A 19453-nucleotide genomic window follows, 5' to 3' on the forward strand; every position below is an offset into this window, starting at 1 on the left:
TGTAAGCCACCAAGGTTATGTTGTCTGATTGGAATCTGATAAACTGGGCCGAACACAGAAGAGGCCAGAGCATTGAAGATCGCTCGAAGTTCCAAAATGTTGATCGGGAGGAGTGATTGCTCTTGAGTCCACAGGCCCTGTGCCTTTCTGGCACCCCAAATAGCTCCCCATCCTGTGAGGCTTGTGTCCATAGTCACAATCTCCCTGGATGGTCGCAAGAAAAATGTCCCTTGGGACAGGTGATCTGGACAGAGCCACCAAGCGATTATCTTGACCGGTTGTCCAAATAAATCTGTTGAGAGACATCTGAATGACCGCGGTTCCACTGTCTCAGCATGCACAGCTGAAGTGGTCTGAGATGGAATCTGGCAAAAGGAATGATGTCCATGCAGGACACCATGAGACCAATTACCTCCATACACTGAGCCACAGAGGGCCTTAAAGGAGGTCTGGAGGGCAAGACAATTTGAAGTTAGCTTGTAACGTCTCTGGTGTAAGAAATATCCTCATGGATATGGAGTCTATTTTAGTACCCAGGAATTCCACCCTGGTACTGGGAACAAGAGAACCCTTTTCTAAGTTTATCTTCCATCCATGAGATCGAAGAAGAGAAAGAAGGGCTTTCGAATGGTCCTCTGCCAGACAGGATGGTGCTTGAACCAGAATATCGTCTAAGTATGGCGCTACTGCTATACCTCTGGTTCTGGACACTGCAAGCAGAGCCCCCAGAACCTTTCGTAAAGACTCATGGAGCAGTAGCTAGACCAAACAGAAGTGCAATAAACTGGAAGTGCTGGTCCAGGAACGCATATCTTTGGAACTTAAAGTGTTCCTTGTGTATTGGAACGTGAATGTAAGCATCCTTCAGGTCTATCGTGGTCATGAACTGTCCTTCCTGAACAAAGGGAAGGATGGACATTATTGTCTCCATATTGAACAAGGGGACAGATACCTATCTTGTATCCCTGAGCGATGACCTCCAGGACCCACGGGTCTTGCATGTCCCCAAACCAAGCTTCTGAAAAGAGTGACAGTCTGCCCCCTACAAGATCCAGAGCCGGTTCGGGGGCCGGCCCTTCATGCTGACTTTGACTCGGCGGGCTTCTTGTTCCTGGATTTATTCCAGGACTGAGCCGGCTTCCAAGTCCCCTTGGATTGCTCCGGCTTTGCGGAGGGCTGCTGACGTTGGGATTTATCTGAACGAAAATAAGGTCCTTGTCACTTAGGTTTGTTCTGATCATCCTGCGGTAAAAAGGCACCTTTGCCTTCAGTGGAGCTGATTGAGTCCAGGCCTAGACCAAAGAGAATCTTTTTCTTAAATAGGAGGGAAAGAAGTCTAGATCTCAAAGTCATGTCTGCAGACCAAGACTTTAGCCAGAGTACCCTACGGGCTAGAACAGAAAAACCTGAAGCCTTGGCATTCAGGTGAATAATCTGCATATTTGCATCACAAATAAAAGAATTAGCCACCCTCAAGGCCTTAATTATTTCCTGGATCACGTCGAGGGTACCCTCCACCTCGATCAAGTCAGATAAGGAGTCGCACCAATAGGTAGCCGCTCCAGCAACCACAGCAACAGCCGCTGCCGGTTAAAACAAATATCCCGTATGTTGAAACATCTTCAACAGAGTTTCTAATTTCTTATCCATGGACTCTTTAAACGACGAACTATCCTCAAGCGGGATAGTGGTACGTTTAGCAAGCATAGAAATAGCGCCATCCACCTTGGGGATGGAACCCCACAACTCCAAATGAGAGTCCGGAAACAGGAATAATTTCTTAAAGGAAGAAGGGTAAAAAGAAGAACCAAGTCTTTCCCATTCATTCTTAATAATGTTCGCCATCTTTACGGGAACCGGGAAAGTCTGTGGCATAACCCCGTCCTCGTAGACCTTATCTAATTTAGGAATACAAGGTTCCTAAGGCAATTTAGGCTTTGGAACCTCTAAAGTAGCCAAAACTTCCTTTAGCAGAAAGCATAAATGTTCAATCCTAAATCTAAAGTCTGGTTCCTCCGTAGCTGGAGGATTAGAGGCAGCAGATTCTGACCCAGAAAGAGAATCTTCCTAAGTATCAGAGGCGTCTTCATCAACGGACAATCTAGTATCAGATAAATCCAATAAGCTAGTAGATGACCCCTGGAAGGATAGCAAAATTTGACCTTTCGCTTAGCAGGGCGATGTAAAGCACTGAAGACCGTTTGTAACTGTTTAGTAAAGTCTGGCGGTAAAAGGGCCCCTCCAGATGGAGGATTAGGAGTGCTATGAGAAGCTGCATGTGTATTAGGAGATGACTGTAGAGTATGCACCTCACGGGACGGAGACTCCTCAGAGGTGGACGGCTCAGTGGTACTAAACATATTGGCTTTCCTTGACAGGATTACCTTATTAAGGCATGTGGAACATAATTGAACAGGCGGGTACACCGTAGCCTCCTCACAATATAGACAGCTATTAGACTTAGGTAAAGAGGGAGTACCCTCTAACTTATCAGAATCCTCCATAGCTTGCGCTTATAAATCGGACTATAGAAAAAGATAAATGGCACCTTTATACCCCCAATGGCTGGGGCACTCACCACCTCCTATGACCCAGGCCCAACAGTGAAACCGCATTGTCTCCGGTAAACTGCACGGTCAGGAAAAAGAGGAAGTCAATGTGACCACACCCGGTCACGTGGTGCGCCATGTAGGACGGCCCCTGCTATATCCAAAAGCGTGCTAAGCCTAACAGGCTGCGCAGCTTAAAAACCTGTACGTTCCAACATCTGCCTAAGCCTCATCTCAAACATGTCGCAGCATAAATCATGATAAAACAATGTGATTAATCCCCCCTTTTCAATAATCACCTTCCGGAGATATTAACCCTTGATTCCATACAGATAAAAGGAGCTACACTGTGACTTCTTGGGTTATCATATATGAATAAAAAAACGAAACGATCTTACCGGAATCTATGCCGTGGAACAGAAACACAGCCTCTCAAGTTTGACAGTATTGTAGCATCGCTCCTGACATGGACTTGAGTGATGGAAGCAGGCAGGGAAACTCGTTAACACTGATTGCTTAGGAGCTGTTAATACGAGTCGGTATGGGGTTTGCAGAAAGACTCTCCCTGTATCTCCAGACCCTAACTTTCGTCAATGCTCTGAGAGGCTGACAAGACTAATTAAAACTCCAGTCCCATTCCGAAGGGTAGATACCCTCCATAAGGAACTACTCTGTATCTTCTGACACTTCTCTGCCAACCTCCTGTGACGAAAGGCAAAGAATGACTGGGATATGAGGGAAGTAGGGGAGGTATTTAAGCCTTTGGCTGTGGTGTCTTTGCCTCCTCCGGGTGGCCAGGTTCTGAATTCCCACAAGTAAGGAATGAAGCTGTTTACTTTCCTCATATTAAGAAGGACATATTAATTAATATTTGTCAGAATAAGTTTGGATTTCGGAATTCCGGATTTGTACCTGTACTAAAAATGTGAGTTCAATGCCCTTAAATCAAAAGGTTTTGAAAAACTTGTTTTGATCATTTTTAGCGCAGAATAAGTCAGGAGTTACAAAATGAATGTGGTGAAAGCTACAGTTCACTGCACCCACAATGTGTAACACTAAGGCCATTCACTGCCCGCACTAGCTTGTGTCCTTTCTACAAAACCTGTTGTACAGTCTTCTTCCACTTCCAACACAGATTTACAGACAGCACTAGTAATTCTTGGGTCCCCAGCGTTGCTGCTTTATTGGGGTACATCCCTACAATAAAAAGAATCTTTAAAAAAAAAAAGTACTGAAGCTGTCTCTTTATCACTAAAGTCAGAATTAAAGTTGTATGATTCAGATAAAGCATGCAATAACCCCCCCCCCAAAAAAAAAAAAACCTTTCCAATATACTTCCATTATCAAAGTGTGCATATACTTTTTCCAGCTCTTATTGAGCATGTGCAAAAGTGCAGTATATAGGTATATGCATTTTGAGATTGGTTGATAGCTATCAAATGATATAAGGGGGAAGGAAAATTGAATTAAAGGGACAGTCTACTCCAATTTTTTTTTATTGTTTAAAAAGATAATCCCTTTATTATCCATTACCTAGTTTTGCATAACCAACACAGTTATATTAATACATCTTTTACCTCTGTAATTACCTTGTATCTAAGCAGACTGCCTCATATCTCAGTCCTTTTGACAGACTTGCATTTTAGCCAATCAGTGCTGACTAATAAATAAATCCACGGGAGTGAGCACAATGCTATCTAAATGACACGCATGCACTAGCAGTGTCTAACTTCGAAAAACTGTCAAAATGCACTGAGATATGAGCTGGCTTTCAACGGCTTAGAAATTAGCATATGAGCCTAGCTAGGTTTAGCTTTCAACAAAGAATATCAAGAGTACAAAGCAAATTTTATGATAAAAGTAAATTGGTGAGTTTTTTTTTTAAATTGCATGCCCTATCTTAATCATGAAAGTTTAATTTTGACTAGACTGTTTCTTTAACTGTAATTTGTCAGAAAATATTCTAATGCTTATTTCAAATCTTTTTTATTGTGTATTAGTTGGATGTGATTTGTGATGAGTAGGCAAAAGGGACATTAATTCTAATTTGTATGTTGCATGTACAAGTGAAGGGGAAAAGTGGTGTATACATATCAAAGTAATTTGTCTCTATCAGAGAATAAGCATTAATATCATCAATTGTACACAAACAAGCATTTACTAGTTTCAATATCAATCTAAACAACTTTAACAACCTGTTTCATGTAATAAAATAAAATACTACTTCCCATGTTTGGTTAAAAGACCAGTAAATACAGTAAATTTGTATAATCAACAAACACTTGAAAAAAAAAACTGAACTTCAAATGAGTAGTAGATTTTTATAAAAAAAAAAAATAATAATAATACTACATTTACAAATCAAGCAGCTAAATACTGAGATTTCATGAAAAATATTTGAAACAGGTTTTTGAGGATCACAGGTGAACAACAAACTACATAAGAATATCTAGTCAACTTGCAATTCCATAACTGTCTAAGCATTTACCCAAAACCAGATTTATGTCACAGTCAAACTGTGAACACGTTTTTATCATTCTTTGAATAAACTAGATCTGTTTCATTTCAGTTTTGGAACACTGAGCTATTGCTTATGTCCAACAGTTGTACTACTATAACTAGTACATAGTAATACTTTTTGTTTGCAGAACCTATTCCGACTTGTGTTTTTGGTGGCACATTTTGCTGCACACTTCTGCCCTTTTACAGTTTGGAGCATCATCTAATGTGTAGCGCACAGAATATCCAAGCTCTGCATCTCTCTTCCTCTCTACACAGAGGGATGTTTTGTACTCTCTATTTTGGGAAATCTTTGCTAGTCTCCCTTTCAAGTGATACCACTGGCCACGTATTCTCAAGGACGTTCTTGCATATTTTTGAATAATCTTCAGTTTAGCAGCTTGAGTTTCCCTGTCACTTTGTTTACACTTTCTTCCTCGCCCATGATTGAAAGAACAGTGTGGGATCCTGATGCAATCTAGTGGAAAGAGGAAAAAGGTTAATTTTGGAGCATTTCACACACACAATTCACACTAGAGCAGAAGAATTCATTTTGTAACCTGAGTACGGCCTGCATCCTGCACAATGTATGATGGTAAATTCATGCTCAAGGCCAATGCTTGCAAGTCCATTAGCTGAGTAGTACTGGATCCCTGAAGTACAACCTTCTTAGCCCTAGAGAGAAATACAAAGCCCGTAAAACGCTACAATCAAATTAAATAACCACAGAAAGCAACTCAAATATCTTCGTAGTTGTATGCCCTCATGTTTAATGTAAAACTAATTTCGTATCAACGATTATTACAAAAGATTGCACTTTTTATTTAAAAAAGGGACAGAAAACCCTAAATTTTTCTTTAACAATTTGGATAGAACATACACTTCAAAACAACTTTCCAATTTACTTCTATTATTAAATTTGCTTCATTCTTTTGTTATCCATTGATGAACAAACAGCATTGCACTACTGGCAGCAAGATGAACACATCTAGTCAGCCAATCACAAGAGACAAAATGTGTGCAGGCAGCAATCAGCAGTTAGCTCCCACTATTGTAGGATGTGTGTGTATTCTTTTTGAACAAGAGATACCAAGAGAACAAAGCACATTTGAACACAGAAGTTAATTTCAAAGTGTCTTAAAATTACATGCTCTGACTCATGCAAGTGTAATTTTGCCTTTCCTATCCCTTTAAATCAGATATTTAATAAGATGGATATGCTATTTATTGATATAATTCAAGAAATGGCAATTCCTTATAAATCCATATATTACAAATGAGAAATAAGAGGTAGATATAAAACTAAAAAATAAACCATGTGGCCTATCATGTTTTGATACTCTGTGTAAAAATAATTCAACATAAAAATTTGCTTTATATGCTTTCCCTTCTGTTAATAGAACGTCTTTAATATAACTAATGGTACCACTCAAGGATGCCCTTTATCTCATTTGCTTTTTGCTTATGTGGTAGAAGCTTTAGCTAAAAAAAGGGATATAAAACTAAAAACAAATCTAATTTATTTCTATTATCAAATTTTGCTTCCTTCCCATAGGTATTCTTTGTCGAAGAGATACCTAGGTAGGTGTCTGGAGCACCAAATGGCAGGAAATAGTGCTCTTGCAAATAGATATTCTTTCAAAACTGCTGCCATATAGTGCTCCAGTAATGTGCACACTTCTACGCTTATGCCCCTGCTTTTCAACAAAAGCTACCAAGAGAATAAAGAAAATTTCATAACAGAAGTAAAATTATTTAAAAACTACATGTCCAATACATGTCCAATTAGAGCCATGAAAGAAACATTTTGGTGTTTCATGGCCGTCATGAAGACCTCATGATTTTAGATTGTGAGGGGTTACGTTTTTCTGTGTGTTAATTTTTAATTTTTTTTTATTTTTTCAGATTATTTTTTCCCTGTGTTTATCCATAAAATACAGACCTCATCGTAAATAGTTTTAAAATTTAGCTAGCGTGAAAATACATCCAGAGACCTGGTGTCTCAAGTCAGTTTATGAGGCAAAGATGTCAACACAGAGTGACAGAAAACCCCTATCATGACACAAACCTTAGGTCAATTAGACTTTAAAAACTAGGATATCTTAAGACATGTTTTAATCACATATGTTACAGGATTACCAAATAGGACAGACATGTCATGTTTGGTATCAAATAATCCTCATGCTGTCAAAGGAATTGCTTATAAGGGTATGTGTATTATATATACATAACTAACATTATAAGTTGTTATATAACTTCAGCCAGGGTTTGTTATTTGGGTTTATGACCTGCCATAAAAAAGTGGTGACCATTAGATATGTGCCATTTGGCTCTTTTCGGAGCTGGATCTATTCTTATGAAAAAAATCAGTGTGGTGATCTTTTACAAAAATAAATCGGGCTCCAAAAAGAGCTGAGCGGCACAAGTGGCCGTCTTCTTCCGCATTTGGATCCTCACAAAAGATCCAAATGCACATATTTACTTACTAACTTCCTAGCACACTTTGAAGGGACTTGACCTCAGGAAAAAAATGTAATGTTGAATTTAGCAAGATGTTACTGTCATTCTACATAAGAGGCTGCAGACAACAGCGTGTTTTACCATATCTCTGCCATCTCCCTGGAACAGAGGCTACTCTGGTAAAGTTACAGGTTCTGTTATAGTTTCTCCTTTTGATTTTAAAAACGGTTTTGCTTTTGTGTTTGTTAATTTCTTTTTTATATAAATGCACTGACTCTTTGTTCACAATAAATATTCCTTTATTACGTTTTTGACATGTTACCGAAGAGACTAGGATCTTAAAGGACAGTTAAATACAGCAGAAATACATAGTCTACAAGTCTTCAATAAAAAGACAACGTGATAGCATTTACTCAAATTTGATTTCAAGGTAAAAAGTGAATTGCTTATAAAGGTGTTTTATATATACATAACTAAAATAAAAATAAAAAAAAAGGTATCATATAAATTCAGCCAGGGCATGCAATGGGTTTATGGCCTGCCATAAAAAAGGGGCAGATACCCTCCTTGCCCAAACTCTGGAAGGGGCCTGGTCAGAAACCTGACCTCTAGGGAAAAAAAATATTTAATGGTGAATATAGCAAAATAATATTGTCATTCTACATAGAATGGTGCGTAAAACAGCATAATTGACCATCTTTTATTTAATAATCCAAAAGCAGCAGCACATAAAAGCACCAAAAAATATTATATATATAAAAATAATATATAGTACATTAAAAATAGAAGCAGCAAGTGAAACACCCTTATGCATTTCATGCCTTTGAGGGCCACTTAATCATAGGGATAACCATCATGTCACTGTCTCCCAATTTATGTTGAAATGTTTTTATTGAACAGTATTTATCGTACATTTCCCAATTTAAAGAGACAATGTCCAATCAGGATAAAGATTAAACACAGCCATTTAAAACATATTTTGTATGTACATTTCTAAATGTATCAAATTATGGGACAAGGAGAATTACTGAAAAAGGAAAAAAGGAAAAGGATTAAACTAGCACTACTAGGTAATATAAGTAAGAAAAAGAACCTAATATAAGGTTCCGGTGCTACCCCTTAAAATAAACTAAGGAGAGAAAAAAGACAGGGGTTTATACAGCACTCATGCTTACTTGAAAATTAAACAAAAGTTAATAGGTAATACATCCCTAGTTACATTACTAAATAACCCACAACAAACTGTGCAAATAAGTGTGCCGTAAGTCACCCCTCTGTTTCCTGGCCGATAGCAGGAAACGTCGGCTTCAGGTGGCTGTAGTGACTGTACGGTTCTTAAAGTTTAAAACAAACGCGTTTCGGCTAATTAAAAGTCGAGGCACAGAGATACGCAGTCTTTTAAACTCACTCCCCCAATGGTAGGGCCAATCAGGTATGCGTATTGCCGCCACTCCTCCTTCTTAACCAATTGAATACTATGGAATGTTACTACCATTGTCTCAAGCTGTATGTGTTAACAGCCGTGATGTGAGTAAAAGTAACCTCAATTCTGATTGGGTATATGCAGTAATGACCTAATCTTTTTGTGTTAAAAGTGTGTTTACATCGCTCCGTGTGAGTGCCAGCTGATGCGTTCGCCTCAGGAATTGACAGTGTGAGGATACGAATCAGTAGGCATGAAATCTTGTTCTTATCTGTGTCACTCTGCGATATACAAAATTTTTCGATATGATACATGCTAACAAAACGTACACATCAAAATTCTATTATGTATTCATAAGAATCAAATTATACTGTAATAGAAAGTGATCATGGTTTCTAAAACTTCAGTTCAAGGACTAATGCGTTCAAAAACATTTTTTAATTTCAGATTTTAATTTTATGCAGACTACATACATAACATTCCCTTCTAAAATATACATTGACCATTTAGAATAGATATGTAGGATATATTTAAACATATCGGTATGTTATAGAATTATATCTGCTACTATTTAAATTTCATAAGGAAAAGGCACATATGTTATTTCCTGTGTGAGAGTGGACGTACTATAACTCTCTTAATAGAAAAATAAATAGTTTTAAAATATATATACAAATCATACATTGATTCCACATGTCACTAAACCGGTTATATAAGACTTATTAGGATACAAGGTAAATTGAAACCACCATATTTGAAATCCGCTATTACATCCGTGTAAAACACATATTGAGATATGGAGCGTATAAAAATAAATATCACAATGTATTTTTTGGTAAACATGGAATGGTCCAACCTACGTGCTTACATACATTCAGTACTACTATACTTCTAACTGAAGCAATAGTACTGACCCAATCTAGTATAGCTCTATTTAGTATTCAGAAGGAAAAATCAATTTAAAGTGATAAAAAATATTACTAGTGTGCAAATAGTCTTTACAGGTAAATATCCATGAAATGTTACAATGTGGATGCCATTACTAAGAATAGGACAAATTCTCATATCAAATTATGCTTAAAACACTTGTGATATAAGATAAAGGTCTAACTCATGTATTTAAAAGTTACTCTAAATATATACCCAATAATTGTTGAACTCATTCATACCATGAGATATGACACTGTTCAAATTGAAGACCCATTTAGTTTCCATCTTTAATAATCTTTGTTCTGTATCCCCCCCTCTTATTCCTGGTTTCAATCTTTCCAAACCCCAACATTTCATAGCATTGGTATTCCCGTTATGGGATTGTAGAAAGTGTTTAGCAACACTTGTGATCTGTTTCTTCTGTTTAAATATATCCTACATATCTATTCTAAATGGTCAATGTATATTTTAGAAGGGAATGTTATGTATGTAGTCTGCATAAAATTAAAAATCTGAAATTAAAAAATGTTTTTGAACGCATTAGTCCTTGAACTGAAGTTTTAGAAACCATGATCACTTTCCATTACAGTATAATTTGATTCTTATGAATACATAATAGAATTTTGATGTGTACGTTATGTTAGCATGTATCATATCGAAAAATTTGTATATCGCAGAGTGACACAGATAAGAACAAGATTTCATGCCTACTGATTCGTATCCTCACACTGTCAATTCCTGAGGCAGCTGGCACTCACACGGAGCGATGTAAACACACTTTTAACACAAAAAGATTAGGTCATTACTGCATATACCTAATCAGAGATGAGGTTACTTTTACTCACATCACGGCTGTTAACACATACAGCTTGAGACAATGGTAGTAACATTCCATAGTATCCAATTGGTTAAGAAGGAGAAGTGGCGGCAATACGTATACCTGATTGGCCCTACCATTGGGGGAGTGAGTTTAAAAGACCGCGTATCTCTGTGCCTCGGCTTATTCATTTCCACTCTGTGAAGTTAATATTGAGAAAGGCTTTTAAATTAGCCGAAACGCGTTTGTTTTAAACTTTAAGAACCATACAGTCACTACAGCCACCTGAAGCCGACGTTTCCTGCTATCGGCCAGGAAACAGAGGGGTGACTTACGGCACACTTATTTGCACAGTTTGTTGTGGGTTATTTAGTAATGTAACTAGGGATGTTTTCCCTATTTTTAAAAAAGTTATAATTAAAGTATTACCTTTTAACTTTTGTTTAATTTTAAAGTAAGCATGAGTGTATTCTCTCTCCTTAGTCCATACAAGGGGAATTACAAAATGTTATACAATGTTTCTATTATTGAATTGTTAAATCCCAAAACATTTGTCTTAATATAACGCACTTTATGGACACAAGATAAAATACAATTAGAATCAGAAAATTGAACAACTCTTGAAAATCCTTATTCAACAAAATAACTCATGTCCCATTTCTGATTCAGACCATGTGAAGTTAGTTTTTTAAGTCTATGGGGCTCATTTATCATGTGTCTGATGGACATGATCCACTGTAGAGATCATGTCTGCCAGACATTGATAAATGCCGACAGCATACGCTTTCAGCATTTATCATTGCACAAGCATTCTTTGTGAAATGATTGTGCAATGCCGCCCCCTGCAGAGCAGGGTGTGTTAATCAACCCGATCGTATGCGATCGGGCGGATTGCTGTCCGCTGCCTCAGAGCAGGCAGACGAGTTAAGGAGCAGCGGTCTTAAGACCGCTGCTTCTTAACTTATGTTAAATGCTTGCACGGAAACAGCTGCATATAGCAGCATTTGGGCCATGATAAATTGGCCCCTATAAATCCAATATAGTCCTTCTGTAGTATTTTGTATTTGTTGCGACCTCTAGGGGGTAAAATAGCAATAACTTTGACTGGCATTTGAAAAATATTGGTCATATTTACACAATTAAAAGTTATTTTGTTGAATACATTTTGAACATAAAGTCAACATTAAACTTGCATGATTCAGAGAGAGTTTGCAATTTTAAACAACTTTCCAACTTCTGTTACATAATTTGTTGTGGTCTTGTTATTATGTGTTGAAAACCATAGCAAGGTAGGATCAGGAGCAACAATGCACTACTGGGAGCTAGCTGCTCGTGGTGGCTGCACATGTGACTTTTGCCATTGGTTCAGCAGATGCGTTCAGCTACTGCATTGCTGCTCCTTCAACAAAGAGTACCAAGATAATAAAGCAAAGGTATTAATGAAAATAATTGGATTTGTTTGCTTTATCTAAATAATGAAATAAATATTTTGCTTTTTTATGTCCCTTTAACAAACTATATGATAACGTACCCGTGTTCATCCCATCTGTACGCCATCTCCCTGGTACGTGATTCTTTCAGCAGGAGTTGATATAAGCCTACTGCTGCATGTCCCACCTGAGCGGCAATCTAAGGGAAGACGAGAAACCAAAGAACTGTTCAATATATTATATAATATAGGATATTCATATATGATTCCTTGCCATACAGTTCCTAAAGATTAAAGAGACATAAAACCCATTTTTTTTCTTTCATGATTCAGATAGTGCATAGTTTACACTTTTAAACAACGTTCCAATTTAAATCTGTTATCAAATTTTCTTAGTTTTTTTTGTTATCCTTTGTTGAAAAGCAAGAATGTAAGCTCTGAAGTGAGCACGTGTCTGCAGCACTTTATGGGAGCGGTTTTGCAACAGCACTATTTCCTGTCATGTAGTGCTTCAGGCATGTGCACGCTACCAACCTAGGTATCTCTTCAACAAAGAATATCATGAGAAGGAAGAAAATGTGATATTAGAAGTAAATTGGAAACTTTTAAAAATTGTATTCTCTATCTGAATAATGAAAGAAATATTTTGGGATTAATGTCCCTTTAATTTAGAAAGATACAGATAAAATACACATCTGATGTGCAAATTCAGCTGCCTAAACTTTTAATAAAACTTTGCCAAAGATACAATAATATAAAAATTATAGATGTAAATCAAACCTAGTTAGAAACAAAATAATATACAAATTCAAATAATTGTCTAGTAAAACAGACAAAACAAAATCGCTCCCTTTTTGGATGTTACTTAGGCCCCAAGATTAGTCACATCAGAAAATTTCCAATCAATTGTTTCTTAATGCAGAGAACAAATAAATACAAGTAAACTTAAAGGGATATGAAACCTAAATGATTTATTTCATGATTCAGATAGAGCAGGCAATTTTAAGCAATTTTCTAATTTAATCCTATTATCAATTATTCTTCATTCTCTAGGTATCTTTTTCAGGGGGGGGGGGAGGGATAAAAAGCAGGAATGTAAGCTTAGGAGCTGGCCCATATTTTTTTGTTCAGCACCCTGGGTAGCGCTTGCTAATTGGTGGTTACATTTAGCCACCAATTAGCATGTGCTAACCTAGGTGCTAAATCAAAAATAGGCAGGCTCCTAAGCTTACATTCCTGCTTTTTCAAACAAAGATACCAAGAGAATTAAGAATAATAGAAGTAAATTAAAAAGTTGCTTAAAATTGCATGCTCGATCTGAATCATGAAAGAAAAAGGATTGGGTTTCATATCCCTTTAACTCTGTCTGTGTAAGATATCTACTACCAGAATCTCAGGTTCCCTCACCACCAAAAATACCTCTTCTCGGGTGCAGCCATGGTTTCTTGCTGCTTTGCAGCACCTGGTGGTCACTCCTGAATAAAATCTTGCCTGTTGTGAAGGTTGTATGGGAATCTGATCCCAAACTGCTGTCATGGAGGTCGCCAATCACCTGGCTTTAATAACCACCCATAAAACCTTCTATACTTATAATCATTATCCTCTAGTCATTTTACGGTTTTATAAAGTAAAAAAATTATTTCTTTCCATTTATAACGGTTTCTTCGGTCTCTCTAGGTAGTCCTCAGATTTATTAGTCTTAAAGGGACATAATACTCATATGCTAAATCACTTGAAACTGATGTAGTATAACTGTAAAAAGCTGACAGGAAAATATCACCTGAGCATCTCTATGTAAAAAAAGAAGATATTTTACCTCACAATTTCCTCAGCTCAGCAGAGTAAGTTCTGTGTAAAATGTTATACTCAGCTGCTGCTCAGCTGCAGGTAAAAAAAATATAAAGAAATGAACTGCAGCCAATCAGCACCAACAGTGCTGAGGTCATTAACTTTTACTGTGATCATGAGATTTCATTGTAAACTTCCTTACACTGAATAGGGAAATAAGATGAGAGTGCACGTAAGCTCGCTCCTTCCGCTGTCCCAGGACAGACATACTAATTTGCTGCTTAGAAGTCCTTTACAATGGGATGTGGCTACTGAGGAACTTTTAAGGTAAAACATCTTTCTTTTTTACATAGAGATGTTCAGGTGATATTTTCTAGTCAGCTTTTTACAGCTATGCTGCATCACTTTCAAGTGTTTAAACATTTGGGTATTATGGCCCTTTAAGCAACTTGCACTTTGTCTCATTATAGGATTTAATTTCCTTGCTTGTTTTAGCCAATTGCCACATTCTTCTATTAAAAGGAGCATTAGGACATAAGAACATTAATTTAGAATCTGACATCATTTAAAAAAAATAATAATGAAAATATAATAATGCAACTCTAAATCTACTTCCCTCTTATAGTTTTATCATCTTCTTTGTTTAATTTTACAGTTCACAAAATTAAAACTATTTTAACCATAAACAAAATGTAATTTTTAATTAAAATATATAAATACCTTCCCCATTCCCATTGGTAGCTCCATATTCACCACAAACACCATTTTGTAGTAGTTTTGTTCATCAGCTTCCTAGAAAATATATATATATATATAAAAAAATGAATATCACCTGATGCATGGCAACACCTAAACTTATTCAGCTAAAGAGAACTGAAAAAAAGGATACAATATGAGCACTCCCTCACTGAGTTTGCATATGGGGTTGCGTCAACGAAAAATTACTTAAAATCACACTTTATTAGAAATAGTTAAAAATGGGTTGAATTTAAAACATAAGTACTAGAAATGGTGAGACTAATTAATAGTATGGAGCCCTAGTTACACTATATACTATGCCAACACCTAATTTGCTTACTTGTAGCCTACGAGCCGACAGAGGTGGCCTAAAGCTTTCTGCAGCCGTCTTCCATGAGGTCACATCATGTCGCCCAAAATAGGAAAGAATGTCCCACCCTCGGAGCAAATATATCATGTACACCCTCCCATTACACAACAATATCATTTTCTTCACAAAACACAATGCTTCATTCATACTTTTGTATTCTCTTGATAAGAGTGGTCCTCACATGAATGTGTGATTTTAACATTCCAGCAAGGGTTCCAATAAACAGCCTAAAAGGTGATATTCTGCCTTTGCAAGCTTCCATTACATGCCATTAGTTTTGTGAGTGACCCAGCAGTGAAAAAGTTAGAGCAATTAGCAAGCAAAAGACAATGCAAGTTCTGTTTCCCTTATTAACTGGGCCGCTCACAAAACTGGCCTCAGAAGGAACACTGATCAGGACTATATTTTCATACACTGTTCATGGGTCATCATTTTACCAACTTGCACCATTCAGGAATCTTAAAGGGCCATGATACCCAAATGTTGAAACACTTCAAAGTGATGCAGCATAGCGGTAAAAAGCTGACTAGAAAATATCACCTGAACATCTCTATGTAAAAAAGGAAGATATTTTACCTCAAAATGTCCCAAGTATTCAAACCTCATTGGCAAAGGACTTTAAGCAGCAAATCAGTATGTCTGTCCAGAGACCTGCAAGGGAGCGAGCCTAGTGCACACTCATGTTATTTCCCTATTCAGTTTAAGGGAGTTTACTATGAAATCTCATGAGAGCACAGTAAAAGAGTTCATGACCTCAGCACTGTTGATGCTGATTGGCTGCAGTTAAAAAAAATTTAAAAAAAATATTAGCTGAAGTATAACTTTTTACACAGCACGTACTCTGGTGAGCTGAGGAAGTTGTGAGGTAAAATATCTTCCTTTTTTACATAGCGATGCTCAGGTGATATTTTTCTGTCAGCTTTTTACAGTTATACTGCATCAGTTTCAAGTGATTTAGCTTGATTTTTATGCATATTTGAATTTACATATAAATATAAAACTGGCTTAGCATGTGAATATCCCCTTTACATATGTAGATTAAGTCAAGCTAACCTTTTAACTGTAGACTACAAGAAAAAGCATTATGACTTAGATCATGTTCTACATCTTAGATTAATCATTTAACCCTTTGAGTGGAAACGATGGCTTTGAGCCGTCGTAAATTGTCCCAGTCAGGTGCCGACGACACCTCAGAGCCCTCGTTAGCACTCACCCACCTTGAGGGCAATCTGGGGGCTCCCACCCCGGTAATCTGGCCTGTTTAGTGACCGGTATCGCCGGGGCTTGACGTTTGGTGCAGTGACGTCACCACGCAATTTTATTTAAAGTTGACAATGGACAAGTATAGGGAGATGGGGACATGCTGCTTAGAAGCCTGTATCTCAGACATCTAAGCAGCTACAGACCTCCAAGACCCACAGTTGGAAAGACCCTCTGTTTCATGTGACATTCTATACTAGTCTGTGATTGGCTGATGTCCAAGTATACACATCTTGTGCACATGATTAGTAGGAACTTGTTTCTCAAGTGTGCATATAAAGACTGCAAAATGTGATAATGGAAGTCAATGGGAAAGTGTTACAATGTCATGACTTTAGTGTCCTTTTAAATGGGCATTACATTCAAAATTACATTTTCATGATTGAAAGAGGATGCAATGGTAAAACAACTTTCTAATTTTTTTTCTCTTATCAAATTCTTTGTCTTCTGTGTATCCTTTGATGAAGAGCATATGAAGGTAGGCTCAGGAGCGGAGTGCATGTGTTTTTTGAGTTCTATATGACAACAGTATTTGCAGCAATATTTTTAATATTATAAGATGTTGGAAACACTACTGCCCTACAGTGTTCATCAGTATAGTATTGTTTAACCTCTTAAGGACATATGACGGAATTTTTCCGTCATAAAACAATTGAGCAAACTGAAAGCTGTGTCCTTAAAGGGTTAAAGCACTGAAGCAAACACTGCTGTCATAGTGATCAAGACATGCACATTCATGAGCCTACCCAGGAATGCTATTCAATTACATGTTGCAAAAGGACAAGCTCTTTTTGAATCATGAAAGCTTAAAGTGCCATAAAACAGGTTGAGATCTGTGCATATCCTAAAAGGGCTAATTAATTTAAAATAGTTTGCATAAAAAAAAAATGTTTAAAAATTACTGGCAAGTATTTTAAAATAATAAAAATTAATTACATAGCTAAGCTGCCTGGATCAGCTAACTCCACCCCTCTTATCAGTGTTTAGACACAGGCATTGTATTTTAACCGAGTTCACAGCTTCTAGGCCTGCTCCAGTTGATAATCCCTATTCACTTTTGCATTTTACCAAAAGAACAACAAACCTAGATACAGCCATAAAAGGAATTGTGTGGGGGGAGTTAGAGCTTTACAATTCAGAAAATAATGGCGAGGCACTGCAGTATAAATTTGCAGGTAAAGTAATTAAAGTACATATTATATTATTTTCTCTCTATCCCAACTTGTTTTATGTCCCTTTAATTTTGAGTTTCTCTCTTTATGACCTGGGTGTCATGGACAGTGGTGTCAACCGTATTCCAACTATGCCTGTGAGACTCTAAGGGACAAGAAAATAAGGAGTTAATTAATCCCAAACCTCTACCACTATAACCAGTGTATAACAGAGTACAACACAAGGTTAAATAAATGCTCTTGCAACAGTCAATTTACTATAGGTAGGGCTAAACGCAGGCCTCTGCCTCCAATTTGCCACACAAAGGACTTGTCCAGCTATGATTGGAGCTCTTTAAAAACACCGCTATAATATGCAAAAGGTAGCATTTCTAAGAAGCAAACGGGTAGAGACCTGCCAAGAGGGCACTATTATAGATCAGGGGATGAAAAAATGAGAAGAGGAACTAAGGTAAGAAAGGTTAGCGTACATTGTGTGCTTCCCTGAACAGTAGAGTCTTTAATGAGCGCTTGAAACTTTGAAAACTAGGGTAGAGTCTTGTGGAGTGAGGCAGAGTTCCACAAGATAGGGGCATTCTGGAGAAGTCCTGTAATCAGGAATGTGAGGAGGTAACAAGAGAAGAGGAGATGGTCATGAGCAGAGCACAGGGGATGGGAGAGTATCTAGAGACAAGGTGAGATATAAAGGGAAGCAATGTTATTGAGGCCTTGAATATTAGGATCAGGATTTTGTGTCTTATCCTGGAGGCTATAGGAAGCCTAAGAAGGTTTTGCAGAGGGGCGCAGCAGATGGTGCCCAGCGTGTAAGGAAAATCAGTCCGGCACAAGGATTCACTATGGATTGTAAATGAGATACCAGCAAGGGAGACCAGAGAGAATGAAGTTGCAATAGTCAAAGAGGGAAATGATGAGAGAGAGTGGATCTGAGCTATGCCTTGTGTGAGAAAGTGAGATTTTTTAAGATGGAAACAGCAGGAATTGGCAAAAGATGAAAGAGCTGAGAAAAGTGTGACCCCCAAGGTATCAACAACTGGGGTTGTGATATTATTGACAGTTATAGAAAGTTAGTGGGGGGGGGGGTTGAGAGTTTGGAAGCAAACGTGACATAAAATTATTACATTAGTTATGTATATTAACTATGTGTTTAACCCCATAAAGTGGTAAAATATATAGGTAACGTCCCACTCCAAAGTTGCAAGACCTGCAGTCTCTGTGCAAGATACAGCTGGAGAGCCAATCGGGGGCAGCAGTTGGCTGTCCTGTTTGGTAGCAGCATGGCTTGACGCTCCTCAGCAGGGCTTTAACCATGTGTTTTACTTTCATAAAAGAGCTAAACATAGCAATCTTGACTCACTAGTGCAAAAAATGACACTACAATTAGAACATTTTATTTTTGTATTAGAATGTCTCTTTAACTCTCTGAACTGTGAAGTCTGCAGTGTGCTCTTCCAAGAACAACGCTATGACATATCTGTCCATAATTGCCCTAGACAAGTGTGATCAGGTAAGGAATGCAAAACAATGCAGCTTTTACTAACAAAACCACCACGGAAAGCCTTTGTCAACTACCGTAACAAGTCCAGATCGGCTTTATTCAAATATTGCTTATATTTCCAGTAATTCTCTTAACAAACTGTATATATATTCCTTTGCAATATTAAATTGCACACTTTGCCCCTACAAAGTTGGTAACCACTGTTCTCATTTATTGAATTGCATTAATAGGATTATACAGAGGTTCCTGGTGATGGGTGGCTACACACATAGCCTCTTGTTATTGGCTCACTAGATGTGCTCAGCTAGCTCTCAGTAATGCACTGCTGCTCTAGAGCGTACTTTATATGTTTAAACCAGTTTGTAGGGGTTAAATACATTGTTATATAAAAGCAAAAGTAAATACATCAAATAGTATAAATATAAAAATATATTTTTTTTGCGCTTTTATGTCGCATTAAATTGCTTTTTATGAAACTTTTATATCTTAAAAAAATGCCATGAAAACTTTGCGATTTTAGGAT

At 37.4% G+C, this 19453-nt stretch overlaps 1 protein-coding gene across 1 annotated transcript in view; it reads right to left on the reverse strand.

Moving 5' to 3' along the window:
• Positions 1-4850: 4850 nt before the first annotated feature.
• The window catches only part of LOC128666342 (probable peptidyl-tRNA hydrolase 2), a gene marked incomplete in the record, with an annotated part of 19327 nt that continues 4724 nt past the window's right edge, over positions 4851-19453 (reverse strand). The window contains 4 exon segments of the mRNA XM_053720872.1: positions 4851-5526; positions 5609-5723; positions 12210-12307; positions 14616-14687. Of these exon segments, the coding sequence (XP_053576847.1) occupies positions 5437-5526; positions 5609-5723; positions 12210-12307; positions 14616-14687 (375 nt within the window).

The sequence above is a fragment of the Bombina bombina genome, chromosome 7, assembly GCF_027579735.1.
Source record: "Bombina bombina isolate aBomBom1 chromosome 7, aBomBom1.pri, whole genome shotgun sequence".
Lineage (NCBI taxonomy): Eukaryota > Metazoa > Chordata > Amphibia > Anura > Bombinatoridae > Bombina > Bombina bombina.